General features: G+C 40.2%; 1 protein-coding gene across 2 annotated transcripts in view; it reads left to right on the forward strand.

The window, feature by feature from the left end:
- Positions 1-21,980, forward strand: part of SNTG1 (syntrophin gamma 1) — a 408,779-nt gene that overhangs the window by 299,518 nt on the left and 87,281 nt on the right. For both annotated transcript variants that reach the window (XM_060393389.1, XM_027973279.3), the window contains exons 9-10: positions 12,179-12,281; positions 16,582-16,664. In XM_060393389.1, coding sequence (XP_060249372.1) covers positions 12,179-12,281; positions 16,582-16,664 — 186 coding nt within the window. The remainder of the gene's footprint in view (positions 1-12,178; positions 12,282-16,581; positions 16,665-21,980) is intronic.

A 21,980-nucleotide genomic window follows, 5' to 3' on the forward strand; every position in this document is an offset into this window, starting at 1 on the left:
AGAACATCTGAGAAACTGTGTTCTTGGAGCTGGGTGCTCATTGCTCTGGAGCAGCTGTGCCTCCGAGGCCCCTCGGCTCACAGGACAGGAGGCTTGTGTGAGTGTGTATGTGTGAGTGTGTGTGTGTGAGTGTGTGTGTGTGTGTGTGTGTGTGTGCCGAGGTGCTCACATACCTACTCACACATGTCCATGTCCATGTCCACGTTACGCTAAACATGACGCTACATGGCTGCCTCCAAGGAAAGCCATCATCACGTAGATGAACGACTAGAACTAGCCCCCTCCCTTTGCTTATCTGTAACCCGCCTCATTGATGAAAGTGAAAGAGGAGAGTGAAACAGTTGGGTTAAAGCTCAACATTCAGAAAACGAAGATCATGGCACCTGGTCCCATCACTTCATGGGAAATAGATGGGAAACAGTAGAAACAGTGTCAGACTTTATTTTGGGGGGCTCCAAAATCACTGCAGATGGTGACTGCAGCCATGAAATTAAAAGACGCTTACTCCTTGGAAGGAAAGTTATGACCAACCTAGATAGCATATTGAAAAGCAGAGACATTACTTTGCCAACAAAGGTCCATCTAGTCAAGGCTATGGTTTTTCCAGTAGTCATGTATGGATGTGAGAGTTGGACTGTGAAGAAGGCTGAGCGCTGAAGAATTGATGCTTTTGAACTGTGGTGTTGGAGAAGACTCTTGAGAGTCCCTTGGACTGCAAGGAGATCCAACCAGTCCATTCTGAAGGAGATCAACCCTGGGATTTCTTTGGAAGGAATGATGCTAAAGCCGAAACTCCAGTACTTTGGCCACCTTATGAGAAGAGTTGACTCATTGGAAAAGACTCTGATGCTGGGAGGGATTGGGGGCAGGAGGAGAAGGGGACGACCGAGGATGAGATGGCTGTATGGCGTCACTGACTTGATGGACGTGAGTCTGAGTGAACTCCAGGAGTTGGTGATGGACAGGGAGGCCTGGCGTGCTGCAATTCATGGGGTCACAAAGAGTCCGACACAACTGAGTGACTGAACTGAACTGAACTGAACTGAACCATCTGCCATCTGTCGATTTAATTGTTCTAACCCAGTACATATGTACAGCAGGATCAGGATGGCTAACCCACTCACCAGTGGGCAAACTCCATGAGGACAGTAGAGGATTGGTGTACATTTCCTTTTTGCCTTTCGTATTCTAGATTTCATTAGTTTTAGGTCAGTTCCACTCCCCCATGCCCTACAGGGAAGTGGTTTCAGACACTGATAACACAATCTTGTTGCCTTCTGTTCTTCATCCTAACATCCTTCAACCTCCCAAATGACTCCTTTAAAGGTCTGCACACATCAAGGCTCACTCACCTTTTGCTGCACACTCTACAAGTTTTGACAAGTGCACAGCATTGCGTCGCCACCATCATGACACCATGCAGAAGAGTTCCACATCCCTAAAATATCCTCGTCAACCATTCCCCCTCCCCCACACCAATGATCCTCTGGAAATAACCATCTCACTGTCTGCAGAGGTTTGCCTTCACCAGAATGTCATACAGTTGAAATCATAGAGAATGTAGCCTTTTCAGACTGGCTTCTTTCACTTAGCAATGTCACTGAAGAATGATCCATGTAATTTAGCTCTCAATGATTTATTTATTTTTGTGCACCAAATAATATTTGAGGGTTTGGACAAGGGAATATTAAGCAATTTCACTACAGTTTTTCTTTAACTCTGTTTACCCATTGGAGGATGTTGTGCTTACTTCCAGTTCACAGTGATTATGAATAAAGCTGTTATAAATATTTGCATGTAGGTTTTTGTGTGGACCTAAGTTTTAAACTCTTTGAAAATAACTTAGGAGGTATATTGCTGGTTGTATGGTAAGATTTTATTTAGTTTACAAGAAGCTGTCAAACTGTCTTGTGAAACGGCAGTGCTATTCTGCAGTCCCTCCGTCAGCAGTAAAGGAGTGTCCCGTGCTCTGTATCCTCAGCCACAACTGGTGTCTTGACATTTGTGAATCTGAACCATGTGGGCAGGGGTATCTCATTCTGCTAATGTATGATTCCTTAATGACAGATGATGGAGGACATATGTTCATATGTTTATTTGCCCTCTTTATATTTTCTTTGATGATGTCCATTCACATATTTTGCCCACTTTTACATCCAGTTGTTTGTTTTCTTATTGTTGAATGAACAAAGTTTTATATATATACATATGTGTATATATACATAGGAAGTAACTCTTCGTATATATTGGATACAACATAAATAAATGGTTTAAAGATATTTTCTCCCTATCTGTGGGGCAGAAAATTGCTTTTTAATTTTCTTAAAAGTATATTTTACAGAACAAAAGTTTTGTTTTTTTTTTAATTTCAATAAAGTCCAACACATCAATTATTTGATGGCCATAAAGATTGCTTTATTTCCTTCTTTAAATCTATGTAACCTTAATTTATATTTTGTTTCCATCATATTAGAAACAAGTCTGGAAGCTTGCAGCATGATTTGAATACTCATATGAATATGAGAAAATATGTCCTTATATGTCATTTTCTTGTTCCTGGTCTCAGTGGGAAAATGAAATGAAATGAAGTCGCTCAGTTGTGTCCAAGTCTTTGCAACCCCATGGACTGTGGCCTACCAGGCTCCTCCCTCCATGGGATTCTCCAGGCAAAAGTACTGGAGTAGGTTGCCATTTCCTTCTTCAGGGGATCTTCCTGACCCAGGGATTGAACCCAGGTCTCCAGCATTCAAGGCAGATGCTTTAACTGCTGAGCCACCAGGGAAGCCCTTGTGGGAAGGGGTCCAATTTCCCATCATTAAGTGTGATATAAGCTGTGTGGGTTTCCAATTTCCCATCATTAAGTGTGATATAAGCTGTGTGGGTTTTGTAGATGTTCTTTATCAAGTTGAAGAAATCCCCCTAGATTTCTAGTTTGCATAGAGTTTTAATCAAAGAAGTATGTTGAGGCTTTTCAAATGCTTGTCCTACATCAGTTGATATGAATATACTTGTTTTGTTCTTCAAATGTTTGATGTGGAGATGACATTGTTTGAATTTGCAATGCTGAATCACCCTTGCTTACCTGGAATAAGCCCAGTTTGTTGTGATGTATAACTCCTTTTATACATTGTTCGTTGGGTTTGATGTACTAATGACTTTTTGAAAATCGTCGCATAAATGCATTTGGGGCTGCCCAGCATCACATCAGCTTTCCTCAAGGGATGTTTATCTACCTGTCACTTCAACTTGTGAGCCAGTGCCTTCCAACAATTATGTGCCACAAACAAAACTGAGTTGAAAACAGGAAGATAGACCATAAATCCCGTAGAATAACACGATCCAAAAATCAGCAATACAAAATGATGGAGAGGGTGTAGAGCCCCAGGAATTTTCACTCATTGCAGGTCGAAATGCAAAATGATGAAGCCACCATGAAACACCGTTTGACAGTTTGTTGCAAAGTGAAATGTTATGTTATACAACGGGCATGCGTATTCACAAGTATTTAGCCAAGAAAAACAAAAACATATGTTCATAGAAAAATATGTATAGGAGGTTTTAGTGAAGCTTTTATTCTTAATCACCAAAAATTAGAGCCAACCAACATGTCCTCGACATATGAATGGATAAACAGACTGTGCTGCAACCAAAAGTGGAATACTCTTCAGTGATAAAAAGGAGTGATTGTCTCAATCGATGCAGAGAAAAGCATTTGACAAAATTCAACACTCTTCCTTGATAAAAAATAACAAGCAGGGAATAAAAGTAAGCTACCTCAACATAATAAACACTTTAAATGAGAAACCCAGTGTTAATATCATACTCAGCAAAAAAAGCTTTTTCGCTAAGATCAAGAATAAGAAAAAGATTCCCACTTTTACCAGTTCGAATCAACATAGTATTGGAAGTTTTATCCAGTGCAATTATGAAAGGAAAGAAAATACATCAAAATTGGAAAATAAAGAAGATGATCTCTGTTCATAGATGACATAATTTCATCATTTTATTTTTGTGGATTTTAAATTTAAAAAAAATGAGACAGATAATAACCATGCTGTCAGATAATACATAGAGTTATGCTGTGCTATGAACCACATCTAAAAGTTTCTTTCACACTGACTTGATGGTGAAAATCTGTTCAAAGATGTTTTATGTTCTTAACAAAAGTATGATTTGATGCTCAGATACAGATTATTTTGTGGAATCTAAGATTGATTACAAAATTTTTTGCTTTCACATCCAAAATCAGCCTGTAATTAGCAATAAAAATTTCTCTTTGAGAGAATTACAGGTTGTGAAAATGAGTTAATACACAGTTGTATTTAAAGTGGTATAGCTCAGATACTGAGTGAAAGACACAAAACCATGATTAGCATTATTTTTATTAACAAGTATTGTATCCAGGGAAAGACTGAAGGCAAAAGGAAAAGAGGGTGGGCAGAGGATGAGATGGTTGGATGGCATCACTCACTCAATGAACATAAGTTTGAGCAAACTCTGGGAGGTAGTGAAGGACAGGAAAGCCTAGTATGCTGCCATCCATGAGGTTGGACAGAGTCAGAAACGACTTAGCGACTGAACAACAACAACAACTATATCTAGTGTACACTCACATCTCTTGGATAAAACAACTGTACTGGAAATTATGTTTGTCCCTGTGAAGATTTTATGGTCTGAGATTGCAGGATCCACAAAGCAGAGCCCCAGTAGCATAATGTACACTGTATCATACACAGTGTATAATATAAGGCATTGTCAGATGCTAGTGATAGACAATATACTACATTTGCTTCACTTTGAGAGTTTTATTCTTTCTCCTTGTAATTACTTGTGCTCCATCTATTCAAATAATGTAAACTTTATGTTTATTGGGTAGCAAATAAATCTGACCAGATCAGATGAAATTCAAACATTTTTCTCTTTCCCTACGGTGAACCTTGTGAGGAGACACATGAAAGATGAAAGGCTCTCCATTTGTTACTCTGGATGTCAGGAGGTAAATCTCAGCATCCCCCTGAGATGTTTGGGATGGTCATACACATCTCCCAGTTACTTCAGAAGGAGCTGGATAGTTAGTCTGGGAAACATCAAGAATTCCTTCTGAGTTTCTTTGCCCAAGCAACATCAAAACAATGTGTGATGGTTCTTAATGGGGTCCTTGACCAGGCACTGCTGCTGCTCTCAGTCCGTGCTGTGGTTTCTGCTCAGTGATGAAAAAACAGAGTTCCTCCCAGCAGTGAACAGAAACAGCGCTGGACTGGAGTCCCAGCAGCATGTGCTGCACGGCACAGACTTGCTGATTGAGTCTCCCGTTTGTGAAACCCAGACGGGAACTGCCAGCCGTGCTGGTGAGCAACGGCCTTGTAGGTCCAGTGGTCTGACTGTCCTCACCTAATCAATCTCCTTCCTCTCTGGGAGCTGGTCTGAGCAGGTGCTCTGTCTGGGGACACGGTTGCCCAGGTTGCTATGGAAACGGAGCCAGACTAGATGCAGGAGTAAGAGCAGCCCTTCTCCTCTCATTACTCACAAGGTGAACCCTTCTCCTGCTCAGGACTCCAGACAGAGCTAAGCCGGTGGAGGGAGTATCTGGGGACCTCAACCAGGCGGGTTAGGGGCAGGAGCCCAGTGTTCCTCACCACCTGCATTTAAAGGGACATGCTGGTGAGAATTACAGTCAGTGGTTTTTCTCTGATACTGTTTCATTGGAAAGTACTATCTGCAAGCTTATGTGCCCTGAATGAACCCTCATTCTTCTAAAATTTCTAACTGAGCATAAGCCATTTCAGTTTTACATCTCAAGTGACCAGCTTGTAGATTTCTGAAATTGGCATTCATTGACCTGAATTTATTTAAAGAGACAGAGCTTAAAGTTCCTGTTGTCCAACCTTGGCTTCAGGGTCACATGAGACACATAGGGTTCCCCATGGCCTCTGAGACAAGAAGCTGTAAGACAAGACAGGCTAATGTCTGGGCCCCGGCTGTGTTTCATGCATCGTCTTGATCACTTCACCCTTTCGTGGAGTGTCCTTGGGTTGAGATGATGGTGCCTGTTGGAGAGGGAGGGGTGAGAGTGAGGTCTGAGCCTGAAGCTGAGTGACTGACAGAGAGGTTCCTGAGGAGTCTGTTTTGGTTTCCGTCTTGTCATCCTGTCATTGGTCATTTCGTCAGGTACCAGATGGCAGGATTGTCCTCTGGGACTCTTGAAAAAAAGTAGAGTTCAGAGTGGAACAGGAGACTTGAAGGAAGTTCCACATGACAAAATAAAAAGCACTAAGCTGATACTCTTACCAAGGGCCACCCTTACACATCGTCAGTAATTTCAGATACGTCAGACAGGGACAGACGTACCCGGCTTCAAAATAAAGTGCCTGCATTTTGCACAAGTTCATAGCCATCTTCAGGGCTATAATCGCCGTGTACCCACCATTTTGTGTGTGATAAATTCCTCTGAAGACTGAAATTTGAAGTAATCGCGAAGTAAGACTCTATTTTCCCTCGTGTATTTAGCAGCATATAAAGATTATTTTCTCCACACTCATTTAACACATTATATTTGAGACTCACATCTATTTTCAAGTATTTGAAATGACCAGACACCCAGAGAAATCACTGTTTTCTCATGGCAGGACAGCTGTATTTCTCCCTCATGAATGTCTGTTTCCAGGGAAGTGCTGGCACAGGCGGTAGTGGCCCCACAGCGCTGCTGACTCTACCAGAGCATTAATCCTGCTCTCCACGTGCTCTGGGGCGGTGGGGGGAGGGGGGCATACCTAAACTTCAAAGTGACGTATGAAATGATGCATGTGATAGAGTGAGAGGAAAGACTGTGGGAGGAAGTGCACCAGCAACTCCACAGTGTTTACTGCTGAGTCCTGTGCTGCTGTGCAAACGTGTTGTGATGATGTGTGTAAACAAACACTTGCAGCTTCGGGCTTCAGCTGCTCTGCCAATGTGGGAGTCACCAAGTCCACGTTGCTTCTCAGATCCTGACAATTCACTCCTGAGACAATCTCGTACAGAGCTGTACAAAAATAAGGGAAAGTCTCTACCTTCCTTCAAAAATCAGATAAAGCTTAGTTTTGAACCCACCTGTTCCAGATGACTTTTTAAAACTAGACTTCTTACCAATTTAAAATTTTTGTTAAATTGCCTAAATAGAACATGAACTACTCAGTTGGCAGACAACGTTAGAAAGCACAGTAAAATAGTACTTGTGTCTTTGAAAAAATACTGCAATTAAAACAAATGCTGAAATAGTGTTACTATAGTGTGTGAACTAGTTACCAGTGTATTCTGCTTGTTAAGTTCAACTCATCTAGAATGTGGCATTTCACCCACTTTTTTTACATAGAATCTTATTTTAATGAGGTCTTTTAAAGTGATGGAATTTTTAGTTATAGCTTCAAATATTACAGTAAAAGTGGATCAGGTGTTCTACATCCTCACCTCACTAAAGTAAATGATTTTTTTCCATATTGAAATTCATTAACAGTTATTACTATATCCTGGTTATTAGAGCTGACATTGTTATTTAGTCAACCTCCATTCTTATTTGTAATATTTACCCCAATTGAAAACTTACTACATACTCGTACACTATTTTAGGTTGAAATTTTAGGAATTCAGAAGTACTAAAAATTTAGTAGTTCTTTTTAAAACATACAACTATATATATATTTTTGCTGTGATTTTTTTTTAAAATTTTATGAGAATGTAACATTCGGACTTGAAATATCTATATAAGGGATCCTTTTGTACTTATTTGTGTATGTGGACTATTTCCCACAAATTAAAACGCAGGAAAGCTGATGAAATGACTGAATGGGCGAGATTCATCCTCAGGAACGTCACAGCACCTTTCTCCAGTTGTGATGTCCACAGTAATCCAAATCCCCCATCCCTCCCTCCATCTGTCCTCAGCTTTTCCACCACTGTTCAGTGTCACTTTGTGGCAAGAGATGGTATTTCTAAGTTACCTCAAACTTCTTTCTTATTTTGCACTTTCTTATTTTCCAAATTCCACGTGATGCTTGCCTTCTCATGTTGACCCACCCACTACTTCCAGGGGTGATGGGATTTTCTGCATGCAGTTCTGCACCGCATTTTCCAGCTGGACAGTTCCTGCTGCCACACACGACTTACTGTCCAATCTGGTGGGCTACAGTCCCGCTAGAGTCATACAGAGTCGGAAAGGACTTAAACACACATGCACCGGCACCAGGGTTCGTGGGAACTGTAGGCTCCGACCTTGACCAGATGTCTCTTTCCTGAGAAGGCCCTGTCTCCGCCCTGAATGCTGGCAGCGCTCTAACCCCGCCTGTCACCTGTAGGTGTGGACACGCACACCTGTCTTCACAGAGAGGGGCGTGTGCCCCCGCCACTGCTCCACAGTCTCCCCTCAAATTTACATGTGAAAGTGGGAAGCAGAGGACTTAGTCCCATTCAAGAGAGCCCCACACAATAAGGACATTATTTCCCCCTACAATTAATGTAAATAAATATGGTTATATAAGGAAATGCTTTGTTCACTCAGTGTCCACAGGTAGTCACCATCTCAACATGGATGGTAAAGCTCGGTATCGTATCTACTGCCAGCTTAGCTGTTTTGTCTGAAGAGATGTTTGTTTAAGACCATTCCTCAAAGTCATGGTCAATTTCCTTTTCCTCCAGAGGTCAGGACTCTAAGGAAATCATTTACTGCAGTTAACGGCATATCAGCAGGGTGAGGCCAAAGTCAAAGGGAAGTCCTGTCTGTGTGTGGTGTGTATGTGTGTGGTCTGAGTGTATGTGTGTGTGGTCTGAGTGTGTGTGTGGTGTATGTCTGTGTGTGTGTGTGGTCTGTCTCTGTGTGCGTGGTGTGTGTCTGAGTGTGTGTGTGGTGTGTGTCTGTGTGTGTGTGTGGTCTGTCTCTGTGCATGTGGTGTGTGTCTGTGTGTGTGTGGTATGTGGAACCCACAGCAGGCTCCCCACCAAGACTAAACCCTCCCATCAGCTGTGCACTCTGAGTGGAGCTGACATGTCCGTGCAGGTTCATAACTTATATCAAATGTCCCACTCAGCTCCAGTGTGTTGACTACGGGGAGGCTTATTTCTAGGGGGCAGGTGGCCCAGGTGAAATCTCTGCACTTTCCACTCCAGTTGGCTGAGAACCTGAGACTGCCCTACAAAAATAAAGTCTTTAGAAAACAAAATGGTAAAATAACCTCCAGCTATGAGCATTTTTGGCTTCATATACCGCAGCGGTGGTGGGTGGCTAAATGTTTCCTCAGAACCTCCTGTGAATTTAGAATGGCCCCGGCGGGAAGGCAGAAGGACAGAGAACGCAACAGTATTCTATGCAGTTTCCTGTCTAACAGACGGATGGATTTGACGGACATTTAGGTCACAGGCCGAACAGTTATCTTGTCCTGGTTTAACAGAGTCAGCCTATACATATAAGAGTAGCTCCCTTTCCTTTTTCTGTTTTTATTGATTGCCATCTTTTACCAACTTCTGTGCTTTTGCTCATGTACTCACCCAAGGCAGTATGAGAGAAAAACTGTGCCGATGTTTCATCTGATTAAAATGGACAACATTTGATTTGCGTCAAGAAATGTGAATGAATATGAAAATGATAATTGGATTTATTGGCGCTGATTTCCGATTGTGCAGGAAGATGACATTCTTCCTTATTCATGATGTGGAACCTATATTTTCTACCTGACAGTATCAGGCCAATTATCTCAATCCTGTTCTCTGAAAAGATGACTATTTCTGCATTAATTTTTTTAGCATATGTGTTGCTGAATCAAGCATGTGTTTCTGCATTGATTAACAAATGTGTATGTGTTGAGGACTTGAAGTTGTGGTTATCCAGAAAGACACCCATAACTGACCTTTTATTGAAAACAAACTCAAAGTTCCCTTGCTAGGGTAAGGTTTTATAATTTTTGAAGTTTTTATTTATCTCGATGGCATTTGAACAAAATTTCAAGACTCAAGTTTACCAATATAAAGCTTCAAAAGAAAAGCTTTTGCCCATTAGCTATTTCTGGGGCAACTATATTTAACTTATTCTACTTTGTTCTCTTAATTATACTTGAGATTCTCACAGTGTTGTTTTTTATCTAACATTGGATATTATGTATTGCACCCTTGCTGTAGAATGTGTACATTTAATGGCTGCTTTCCACTGCCTCACACACTCCAGTGCACTTGTATAATAATGATTATATAAACATTAAATGCCACTGTGAAACAAGCCAAGTTCATAAATTCTTACTAAGCTAAAAACTAAAAAAAAAAAAAAAAAAAAAAAAAAAGGGAACTTTGCATGGGATTATCTTGAATCCATGGAAAGTAGAAGAGAACTGATATCCTCACAGTATTATGTCCGGGGATGTCCATGATACACCATCTTCCTCCACTTCAGCTAATCTTGTATTTATTTGTTGATATTAAATCAAAGCCAGTTGATCACTATACATTACTTTGTATCTGTGATATTTCACACTAAACTCACTTAATAACTCACCATGCAGTGATGGTGAGTTATAGGCTCTTCAAGGATTTTCTATATTCAAAAACCATGTTACCTCTGAATAATGTGTTTCATTTCTTCTATTCAATTTTAATGATTTTTATTAGCTCTGTTCTTGCCTTATTACAGTAAAACCTGAAGAAAGATTAAGGAGAAATGAAATTGGTGGCCATTTTTGTCACATTTCTGATCTCAAAGAGAAATGTCTCAGTAATTCACCATTAGCTGTGATGTTTCTTATACATTTTTTGTGTATCTCTTTATAATATGAAGGATACTTCTTTGTGCACTCAATTTTCTATGAGCTTTTATCAAATGAATTGAATGAATGTAATCAAAGGCTTCTTTGTATCTATTAAAATGATATAATTTTTTCATTTTAAAAATTTCCTACCTTTAACATGATGCTATATATTATTTGTGTATGTCGTGTATATGTGTGTGTGTGTGTGTCTGTCTGTGTGTGTGTGTATCTTATCTAATGCTCAGACTGGGTTAATGTTATTGTTCTGTCCTCAAGTCAGGGTTAGGGCCAATCCAGCAAAGTTATTTATGCTATTTTGCTTTTTATTTCTATAATTTCATTTGATTTGGGGGGCCTCCCCGGTTGGCTGAGCGGTAAACAATCCCGCTGCAATGCAGGAGATGCAGTCTGGATCTCTGGGTTAGGAGATCCCCTGGAGGAGGAAATGGCAACCTACTCCAGTATTCTTGCCAGGGAAATCCCGTGGACAGAGGAGCCTGGTGGGCTACAGACTATGGGCTCTCAAAGAGTTGGACACGACTGAAGCGACTTAACATGCACATAGCACATGGGGACCAGAAGTCATTCTAAACCATTTTCATAGTCAGTTCTTCAATGATTTTACGATGATCATTTTTCTATAAGTTTAATAACAAATTATGTCCCCGTGGTTATTAACTGCTTCCTCACTATTTATTCTTAATTCTCCTCTTAGTCTATGTGAGTTTTTAAAATTATAGATATACTTATATCTTTTCTAGATATGTTTGCTATAAATAATCCTCAGCTTTCTGAACTTCTTTTAATATTGCTAACATTTGTCTTGTTATAATATTTTGGTAAATGACCATTACTTAACTGGTAGAAAGAGACCTAGTAATTCTATAATTTGGAAAGTGTGGAGAGTTGTCCTATATTTTCAGGGAAAGAGAAGAAAATATGCAATGATATAATGGAAAAGCAATACCTATTTATTTTTTTCAAACATGTATGAGTGCACTGGAACAATTTAATTAGAATTAGCACTCTGGTCAACATCTGCAGGGTAATTTTCTCCTAGATCTCCAAATAGAGTATCGAGGGATGGTCAATGAATATTCAGTAAATTCACAAATATAGATCTTTCTGTAGACCTAAGATAGACCATAAACTCAAGAGAGTCTTGATGAATGTAAATGAAGGATAATGACATCGTATGTGAATAGGGACACAGAATGGTGCGGGGAGGGAGGCTGTGAAGGCTGAGTGCCTGCAGCTTAGCTCATTCATCCTGTGCACCTTCCATTGAATGTTTCCAGCCACATCACAAGCTATGAGAGCTGGAAAAGACCACCCATTACTTTAAGGTGCTGCAATCACAGAAATGTTTGCCGACACACTGATAGTGGTATCATTTTTATTATGTTTTCTATTAGGTTCAAGTTCTTCGGAATGCTGGAGAAGAGGTGACCCTGACAGTCTCATTCTTGAAACGAGCACCCGCTTTCCTCAAACTGTCACTGAACGAAGACTGTGCATGTAAGCATTTGTGAAGGATAGCTAAAATGCTCACGTCATGCTTGCTTTCTGAACCATTATTTCCTGACAGTAATTAGTAGCTTCTTTTCAAAGTTGGGATTTCTACCTGAATACAAACATTTTGTCTTACTATCACAAAGCGTTCAATTAACCTTTCTCCAAAGGGAACAGCTGTTGTTTTTGTTTCAAAATGTATTCACATTTAGCTATCTTCCAACTATAATTGGGGAAGCATTATTTATTTTAAAATGTGTCATATTAAATATATACATTTTGTATCTCTATTGAACTTCATTCATAAAGTTTGATGAATATATATTCTCTAAGTAGAAAGCAATATACACTTATTCAACTACTGAATTTACTAAATAAGCATTTACACCTAATCTGTCTTGATGAAAATATGGAGATTGAAGGAAGCCCTGGTCTATGTGAAAATGTAATAATTTTCATAAGAGCTACTTAAATTTTTCTGTATCTATTTGCACCTTATGAAATGAAATGCATACATCTTACAGGTTTTGCTAAAATCAAAGAAGAGTATATTTTTAATGAAGTTTACATGAAATGAAATGCAAAGATCCTCAATTCTCAGTTGGATCAGTTTCAATAAACACACATTTTCTCAGTCCACATGCATATAGATCATAAAATGGTTCTGCTGTGCATCTTCCTATAAATAACATTCCCACAAAAAAACACTGACTTGATTTCTTGCCATCAAGTATTATTTTTGCTTCTTCTAGAATTTTATGTAATGTAATCAAGCTGTTTTTATTTTGTTACATCTGGCTTCTTTCATAATGAACCATCTCATGTTACATATTTTCAGAACTTTTTTTACATTGCTGTGTAGTGTTCCACTTGTGACTGTAGTAAAGTTGGGTAATACATTTTCCGGCTGATAGGCAAATGAACTGTTTCCAGTGTTTTGCTATTGTAAAAAAGCTTCTATAAAGAATCCTGTACAAGGATGGAGAGTCTTACTATTTTATGTCACTACTATAACTAGTACTATAAGTAACTAGAAGTGGAATTGCTGAGTAACAAGACAGATGTGCAATTTACTTGCTGACAAACTGCCAAATCTATTTCTAAGATGGGCATATATTTACAGATCTCTCAGTGTCCACTCCAGTGTGGGTGAGAGTTTTGGTTGCTCTGCATTAATGCAATATGTGATAGTCACAGTTTCTTCAGCTGTTCCCTTGAGTGTCCGGTGGTATCAGATTGAAGTTTCAATTTGCATTTCTCTGAACACTAATGATGATTTGCTTCTTGTCATGTGCTATTTCCATGTCTTATTTTGTGATGTATCTGCTCAAGTCTTTCCCCCCTATTTCTATTGGTATGCCTTTATATTATCACATTGCAGGAGAGTATAAGACTGCTTATAAGCCTTTTGTTAGTTATGTGTGTTACAAACATTTCACTCATTTTGTGCATGACTGTATTTTTTACCCAAGGTATCTCAAGTTTGTACAACTCTTTGTGAGAGTTTAATTTTATTTTTATCAGATCTAATTTATCATTTGTTGTTGTTTTCATTGTATATGCTTTTGGTTTTCTGTATCCTCTCTAAAAAATATTTGCCTATCCCATAGTAGCAAGGATCTCTCCGTACATTTTTGCAAGCAGCTTTACAGCTTGATTTTTTAAAATAGATTTATTTATTTGGCTGTGCCTTCACACGGGATCTTTGATATTTGTTGAGGCATCTGGGACCTAGTTTCCTCCATGCAGGGTCCAACCTGGGCTCTATATATTGGAAGCATGGAGTCTTAGCCACTGGATCAACAGGGGAGTCCCTATAGCATTGATTTCCATGTTTAAGTTTATAATCTATCTTATAGTAACAACATTTTGGTTCTGAAGTAGGAATCAAGAATGAAGGAATCACCATCTGATTTCCATTAATTTATGCATGCTGTATTCTTTCAACAAAACCACAGTGTTGATCATTCCAGCTTTATACTACTTTAAAAAGTCATCCAGGGTAGGTTCTTCAACTTTGCAATATTTCAAGGTTGTTCAGCTATTCTAGATCCTTGTATGGCTGTGTACATTTTATAAATAGCATATCAATTTCCATATAAAAAAGCTATTTTGAATGTGACTAGATTGAATTGATAAACAGTTAGTATACTTAACTCCTTAACAACTTTAAATCTTTCATTCCACAAACATATCTTTCCATCTCTTTATATTTTATTTTTTCTGTCAATATTTTAGTGTTTCCAATGAGAAGGTATATCATATCTTTCATTAAAGTCTTTTATGTTTTTCTATTTTAGTGTAAATAATATTTTAAAGATTTAATTTGCCAATTATCTGTTGCTAACATACAGAAGCAATAGAGCAAGCATTTTGATATATTGACATTTTGCAACATAGCTTAATTTCCGTACTAATTCTAATAAGGTTTTTTGTGCTTTGTAAAAATTTTTCTACATATGAAGCTATGTCAACTGCAAATAGTGAGTTTTGCTTATCTCTTTTCAAGCTATATTTCTTTAATTCCTTGTTTTTTCTTGATTTTGCACATAGTAATGGGGTGGTCCTCTAGTAATGTGTTGAATGAAGTCCTAAGTGCTGATGTCCTTCCCCTGCGCAAGATACTGGTGGACACCATCCAGCTTTTCACTGTTAAGTGTGCCGTCAGCTGTGGGTGCTCATATTTGCCCTTTTTATTATTAAAATAGTTACTTACTTTATTTTTAATTGGAGAGAAAATTTTTTACAGTGTTTTGTTGGTTTCTGCCATACCACAATACAGATCAGCCATAATTATTCATAATTCCCCTCCCTCTTGAGCCTCCCCACCCCCATCCCACCCCTATAGGTCGTCACAGAGCACCAGGCTGGGCTCCCTGTGTCATTGAGCAGCTTCCCACTAGCTATCTACTTTGCCCACAGTAGTGTGTGTATGTTGGTGCCACTTTCTCCGTTCATCCCACTCTTTCCTTTCCCCACTGTGTCCACAAGTCTCTTCTCTGTGTCTGTCCCCCTGTACCACTTTTCTAGATTTCACATATATGCATTAATATACAATAGTTGTCTTTCTTTCTCTGACTTATTTCACTCTGTATAACACAGGTGCCTTTTATTGGGCTAGAATAGAAAGTGAAAGTTGCTCAGTCATGTCCAGCTATTTGCGACCCCATGGACTATACAGTCCATAGACTTCTCCAGGCCAGAATACTGGAGTGAATAGCTATTCCTGTCTTCAGGGGATCTTCTCAAGCAAGGGATCGAACCCAAGTCTCCCATTTTGCAGGTGGATTCTTTACCAGCTGAGCCATGAGGGAAGCCCCAGTTAAAGTACAGACACCCTTCTAATCCTGGTTCCTGAAGATATTTCATTTTCTTTCTTTGTTTTAGTAGAAGTTGATGTTGAATTGTGTCAAATATTTTTTTTCATCCATTGAGATACTACATTCAAAATTTTTTTTTCTGTTGATATGGTAACTTTTTAAAAGTTCATTTTGAATGCCAAATAAAGCTTGCATTCCTAGGATAAACACCATGATCATGCTGTATCTTTATAGATATATTACAGGTTTTAATTTGTAAAGTATTGTTATTATTTTTTAATCTATGTTCATTAAAGATTTCCAGATGTATTTTTCCTGTGATATTTTAGTGGGACTTTGGTACCTAGGTTATTATATCTTTGAAGCAATCACTAAATTGTAAAATCTTAGAAAATCACAAATCTTTATTTTTTATTACTCATCTTTAAAAATAGATATTTGTAGTTTTCTCATCAGGATCTAATATGACCTATTTTAGTTGTAAATTGATTGTGTGTCAATGAAGGTGCTCCCAGTGACAGTGTACACAGCAAGAGTGCTTGTGGAGACAGAGCACTTACAAACTTTGCGTTATGGAAAATTATGGTAAATACACAGGAGATTTGCTAGTAGATTAGTGCACAAAATTAAGTAGGACTTTGTAGCCAAATAAAATCTTGCACATTTTAAGTATGGTTCACAAGAATAGGCCTCTTCAGGTAATAAAATGAAATAGTATTTTTATATGGTTGAATGCTTCCCTTAATAAAACCTTAATGCTTCTGAAATCAAAGATAAATATTTGCAGGTCTCTTTTAGGATCCACTTTAGGTTTTCATTTTTATTTTTGCTTACTTCCAAAACTCTGGCTTTGACATAAATAAAACAGAGATAATTCTACTCCCTGGCTTGCATGATACCTGAAGTGACCTGAAGTTCATGGGACAGCAGATGTCCCTGCAGAGCGGGCGGGCTTCTAACCAGCAATGCTCTGACTCTTCCCGCAGGTGCACCGAGCGACCAGAGCAGCGGCACCTCCTCCCCGCTCTGTGACAGTGGCCTGCACCTCAACTACCATCCCAACAACACAGTAAGATGCCCAGGGCATGGTCCCCACTAATGAGGAGGGAACCTAGATAAAGCCCAGGGTACACGGAGTTAGAATTTGCTCAAACTGCTCTGGGACCTGGCTTCTCTGACAGACTTGAAATCCTTGGCTGCTTTATTTTTTCAGAATTATGCTAATCCAGGGAGGAGGTAAATAAGTAGGTCTGTTATTTTTTTAATGTCATTTTTCTCCTCTCAGGTCTTCACTAAGCCCTTTGTAAGCTGTAGAGACTTAACTTCGAGAGGTCACATAGAAGATCGTAAATCATTTTATAACATGGCATCTTATATGTAATTTGACATAATCTGTTATCATTTTTCATTTGAAATTATTTCACAAAAAGTAGCTATATAATTTGTGATATATTAGGATTTCTTAGCCACCTTCACGCACACCAGGGAATTAATGCAAAATGATAAAGATGAAAATCTAATCTACACATTGTATAAAATGTGAAGGATGTTAATAATTGATAAAATCAGCATATTGGTTTTATACACATTTAATAAAGTGCTGATTTTTATTTTCCACCTATACTTTGAAGTTCTTTTTCTTTTATAAATATTTTGAACTTCCTTGTATTTCACCCTTTGAAACATGCACACATTCTAAAGACAAAACGAATCCTTCTGGTTAAATGTAAGATGGTCAGTTAACCCTGTGCTCACAAACATGAAGAGAAGCAGAGCTCACTTATGAAGAATTTTATTTTTCTGTTCCAAGTATTAGGATGTATAAGACATGGAGCTTCCTCTGACCTGTATGATTCACTCTCCATTGGAAATTCTTGACTTCACTGTGGCATTTCACTTCAAAGTCCTCCTTCTGAGCATCTTCATGCCTCTGGCCTCAATGCACTGAACCGCAGAGCATCAGTCTCAGCCAAGTCCAGCCGGCTCCCAGTCATTTTCCTTTGCCTTTTTTGTTTTGAAAGAGGAACCATTGGCACCACCAGGTTGTCTCTGCAAGAGTAAACCAACCACATCTGGTACTTCACTGCCCTCTCTCACTTCTGTCACCAGAGAAGTAACTGTCGCATGGGGGATAATATCTAAAATGTGGTCTTCAGAAGGCGGCAAAGTCTAAGTGACTCAAACAATGAGCGCATGTGTAGGAAGTGAATACAGGCGTAGGTCCGCGCGCCCGTCAGCTCCATCTCGCCGCTGCAGCCCAGCCTCCACCTCCTGCATGCTCTCATCCATCCCTGTGGTCAACATGCTTCTGACGCCTCTGCTGTCTTTCGGGTCCTTTCACGGGTGGTGCCTTGACCCCCACACTTGTGAGTCGACCGTCTCCCCTCTGAAAGGAGCCTCTGCCTGGAATCAAGGCTCAGCGCCCCGTCCCCACTGTGGCTGCAGCCAAGGACGCAGAGATGGGGCACGGAGCAGCCCTCCAGCCTTGGCAGGCAGGCGATACAGTGTCCACCCCGCCCGTCAGGAGCCCACATCCTGCCAGGTACCCTCCTCATCCCCTTTCTCCGGAGACCTCCCCAATCTGTCCCTCACATCAGAGCCTCCTTCTCTCTCTCCTGAGAGGGGGGAAGAGCTGTTCTTCTGCAGAGCTGAACACGCTGAGTGACATGTTATTCTAGTCCCTGCCCCATACCCGTGGACCCCTCTGTAAAAAGGAGACGGAAGGAGGAAGGTCGGTGGGTGGGAGCCATTCAGGCTGCTTTATTCTCTTCCCATCACATACACAGCAGTGTCTGTGGACTTGAGTTCACCACTTGTGCCTGAGTGTGGTGCTTGAGTCAATGCCTTCCTTACAAAGATCTGACTGCAGTAAGGAAACCACTCAGCAGTTCCACAGCACAACTGTTCCAAATAAATCCAACTGTCAAATCTTTAAAAACTCCATCATCATAGACTTTTCTTTCTGAGTTATGTCTTTCCGCTTCAAGAGACATGTTTGATTTCCATTTTTAGCATTGGATTGAACATTGTTTCACTTTGCTAAGGATCTTTAGGGCTTATTTAACTTCTATGCAGAGTACATCATGAGAAACAGCTGGACTGGAAGAACCACAAGCTGGAATCAAGATTGCCAGGATAAATATCAATAACCTCAGATATGCAGATGACACCACCCTTATGGCAGAAAATGAAAAGGAGCTAAAAAGCCTCTTGATGAAAGTGAAAGAGGAGAGCGAAAAAGTTGGCTTAACATTCGGAAAACGAAGACCATGGCATCCGGTCCCATCACTTCATGGGGAATAGATGGGGAAACAGTAGAAACAGTGTCAGACTTTATTTTGGGGGGCTCCAAAATCACTGCAGATGGTGACTGCAGCCATGAAATTAAAAGACACTTACTCCTTGGAAGAAAAGTTATGACCAACCTAGATAGTATATTCAAAAGCAGAGACAGTACTTTGCCGACTAAGGTCCGTCTAGTCAAGGCTATGGTTTTCCTGTGGTCATGTATGGATGTGAGAGTTGGACTGTGAAGAAGGCTGAGTGCCAAAGAATTGATGCTTTTGAACTGTGGTGTTGGAGAAGACTCTTGAGAGTCCCTTGGACTGCAAGATGATCCAACCAGTCCATTCTGAAGGAGATCAACCTTGGGATTTCTTTGGAAGGAATGATGCTAAAGCTGAAGCTCCAGTACTTTGGGCACCTCATGCGAAGAGTTGATCACTGGAAAAGACTCTGATGCTGGGAGGGATTGGGGGCAGGAGGAGAAGGGGACGACCAAGGATGAGATGGCTGGATGGCATCACGGACTCGATGGATGTGAGTCTGAGTGAACTCCGGGAGATGGTGATGGACAGGGAGGCCTGGCGTGCTGTGATTCATGGGGTCGCAAAGAGTCGGACATGACTGAGCCACTGAACTGAACTGAACTGAGGTGGCACTAATAGTAGCAAAGCTGTCTGTCAAGCAGGAGAGGTAAGAGATGAGGGCTCGATTCCTGGATTGGGAAGATTCCCTGGAGGAGAGCATAGCAATCCACTCCAATGGTCTTGTCTGGAGAATCCTATGGACAGGGAAGCCTGGTGGGCTACAGTCCATAGGGTTGCAAACAGTCAGATACGACTGAAATGACTTATCACACACATGCATGCAAGGATCTTTAAAAGTGTTAATAGCACTTGCAATGTTTTAGACGAAAAGAATCAAGACACATATAAATTAAAATACAATAAAAGCAAAGACAATAATTGCATTGCATCTCAATCAAATGGATATTTGCTGAGAACCTACCATGTGGGAATCTGTTTAGGTGCCATGGGAAACAGTTAATTATGGTTCCTGACCCAATAAAGTTTAAACCCCAAATCTATATGCAAATGCGTGAAATAAACTGTAACATTAGCAGAAAAAGAACAGTGGACATTAGCATCCTAATATCAGAGAAAGGTCTGCTAGAGACTTTGAACATCTGATTTAATTTAAATCAACCAGAATTGGAAGACTTCATACCGAACTTGAGGCCGCTCAGGAATTAATGGGTCATGCAGACCTGGTGGCCGGTTTGGGGGGTGGAGGCTGGTCTACTCAGAGATTTGTAAGATTAGGGGCTTGTGTCCTTCTGACTTGTCACTGATAATGAGGTACCTGGGAACCTGGACAGCAGGGCGCCTTGTGGCACTTGTTCCTGGAACGTGCATCGTGGAGTCAGGTCCCTAGGAGGAGCATCAGTCCTTGCTGTGTCTAGTCCTCATTTCTGTCCCAGCCCAGGGATGCTATGTTCAGTTCCTGCGCCATATTTATTTTCTGAAGCAAATTTTGAGTAAGCAGATGCTGTTTGAGTTTCCTGAAACGTTGCTTATGTATTTAGGACAACATTTGAAACATATGAGAAATTAACATCGGATGATATGTTAACATCACTCCACTGCCTTACATAACAGTATAGCCTAGTCCTCCCAAGGACTTGAGGTCACTAATTTTAGGACACATGAGATTCTCCCAGTTTGCTCATCAAGGTGAAGAGAGAGTTTGCCTTGTTCTTACCAGGAGGCTTAAACTCAGGCAACTAGCTCACCAGATTCTGAGAAACATTCTCATTATTCACCTTTAATCAGTGCTTTCTATGCCAAGTCCTTAACAAAATTTGGATCTGAATTTTGCCCTATATGGGCTTCCCTGGCGGGTCAGATGGTAAAGAACCCGCCTGTCAATGTAGGAGATGGGGGTTCGATCCCTGGGTTAGGATGATCCGTTGGAGAAGAGAATGGCAACACACTCCAGTGTTCTTGCCTGGAAAATCATATGGATAGAGGAGCCTGGTAGACATGGGGTCACAAAGAGTTGGACATGACTGAGTAACTGACACAGCACACTTTTGCTCTGTATGCATTTCTGCTTTGGCCTGATCATTGTTCTTGAGATCTTGAATGGGAATATACCTTGAAATGTGTTACATTTTGTAAAAAGAGTTTATTTTTTAATTAATTAATTTTAATTATAAGCTAATTACTTTACAATATTGTGGTGGTTTTTGCCATACATTGACATGAATCAGCCACGGGTGTGTGTGTGTCCCCAATCCCGAAGCCCCCTCCCACCTCCCTCCCCATGCCCGCCCTCTGGGTTGTCCCAGTGCACCGGTTTTGAGTGTCCTGTTTCATACATCAAACTTGGACTGGTCATCTCTTTTAAATATGATAATATACAGGTTTCAATGCTATTCTCTCAAATCATCCCACCCTCGCCTTCTCTCACAGAGTCCAAAAGTCTGTTCTTCATATCTGTGTCTCTTGCTGTCTCACACATAGGGTTGTCATTACCCTCTTTCTAAATTCCATATACATGCATTAATATTCTGTATTGCTGTTTTCCTTTCTGACTTCACTCTGTATAATAGGCTCCAGTTTCACCCACCACGTTAGTACTGATTCAAATGTGTTCTTTTTAATAGCTGAGTAATATTCCATTGTGTATATGTACCAAAGCTTTCTTATCCACTCATCTGTGGATGGACATCTAGGTTGCTTCCATGTCCTAGCTATCATAAACAGTGCTGTAATAAACACTGAGGTACATGTGTCTCTTTCAGTTCTGGTTTGCTCAATGTGTATGGCCAGCAGTGGGATTTCTGGGTCATATGGCTGTTCTGTTTCCAGTTTTTTTTAAGGAATCTCCACATTGTTCTCCTTACTGACTGTACTAGTTTGCATTCCCACCAACAGTATAAGAGGGTTCCCTTTTCTCTACACCCTCTCCAGCAATTATTGTTTGTAGACTTTTTGATAGCAGCCATTCTGACCAGCGTGAGATGGTACCTCATTGTGGTTTTGATTTGTGTTTCTCTGAAAATGAGTGATGTTGAGCATCTTTTCATGTGTTTGTTAGC

This window comes from Ovis aries, chromosome 9 (assembly GCF_016772045.2).
Source record: "Ovis aries strain OAR_USU_Benz2616 breed Rambouillet chromosome 9, ARS-UI_Ramb_v3.0, whole genome shotgun sequence".
Lineage (NCBI taxonomy): Eukaryota > Metazoa > Chordata > Mammalia > Artiodactyla > Bovidae > Ovis > Ovis aries.